Source organism: Chiloscyllium plagiosum, unplaced genomic scaffold (assembly GCF_004010195.1).
Source record: "Chiloscyllium plagiosum isolate BGI_BamShark_2017 unplaced genomic scaffold, ASM401019v2 scaf_6794, whole genome shotgun sequence".
In the NCBI taxonomy this organism is placed as follows: Eukaryota; Metazoa; Chordata; class Chondrichthyes; order Orectolobiformes; family Hemiscylliidae; genus Chiloscyllium; species Chiloscyllium plagiosum.
In genome coordinates, this window is record NW_025214454.1 from 1 (window position 1) to 884 (window position 884).

The 884-nt window shown below is 52.3% G+C and overlaps 1 protein-coding gene across 1 annotated transcript in view; it reads right to left on the minus strand.

Annotated features, from left to right (window-relative positions):
- Positions 1-4: 4 nt before the first annotated feature.
- LOC122547899 (interferon-inducible GTPase 5-like) overlaps positions 5-884 on the minus strand; it is a gene marked incomplete at its 3' end in the record, with an annotated part of 18,345 nt that continues 17,465 nt past the window's right edge. Inside the window, exon 2 of the mRNA XM_043686462.1 lies at positions 5-769. Coding sequence (XP_043542397.1) covers positions 5-769 — 765 coding nt within the window. The remainder of the gene's footprint in view (positions 770-884) is intronic.

Sequence of the window (884 nt, forward strand, 5' to 3'; positions counted from 1 at the left end):
CTCTCTTCCTCGTGATGAATCCGGAACACACAGGGTGGATGCTTTTCAGAAACGCTTGCTTCCTGAACTTGGGCACATCCCTTTCCAAAGTCTCTTGCAGCTGCTTTGAATCATAATCTTCAAAGAATGGGGAAGATATGAGGAAGACTTGAGGAGAGTGCACTCCTTGTTGCGTTAGATAGTTCACTGCCTCTTCCCTGATCTTGTGTAATGTCTCGTGTTGGTCTGTGATTGTGCCTTGCTGTCTCTGACACACTGCAATGTCATTGTCAATCTTACTGCGGACAAAGTAAAAATGGGCACCGCTCTCCTGGATCCATTGGGCAAGAGTGGTATGACTCGCTTTGAAACGTTCCGAAGCCACGATGATGAAAAAGTCATAGCGATGGAAGCCCACCTTCTCCCGGTAGCTCTCCACCTGAAAGTCAGGGGTCCCTAAGCCAGGCAGGTCCCAGAGGACAACGTGATGGAAGGCAGGGTGTGGGTAAGGGCTTGGAGCCACAGTGGTTTCGGTCACCCCAGTAGGAGCTGCTCCAGGGTGGTCATCAGGAACACCGCGCAGAGCATTAACCAGCGAGGATTTCCCAGCACCAGCCTCCCCAATCACACCCACATTGACGACAATACCATCCTGTTCCAACCCACAGCTCAAAATCTGAGAGACCAGGTTAGGAAGACCGCCCTCTTCAAACACATGTTTCAGACTGTCCCGCTCTGCTTGGCCAATCCGATCAAATATTTCACCCCTAGGAATGAGAACATCACCACAATATCAGCCAGGGTACCAACCGCTCCCTCAGCACTGATCCTCCGACAGTGCGGCACTCCCTCAGCACTGACCCTCCGACAGTGCGGCACTCCCTCAGCACTGACTCTCCGACAGT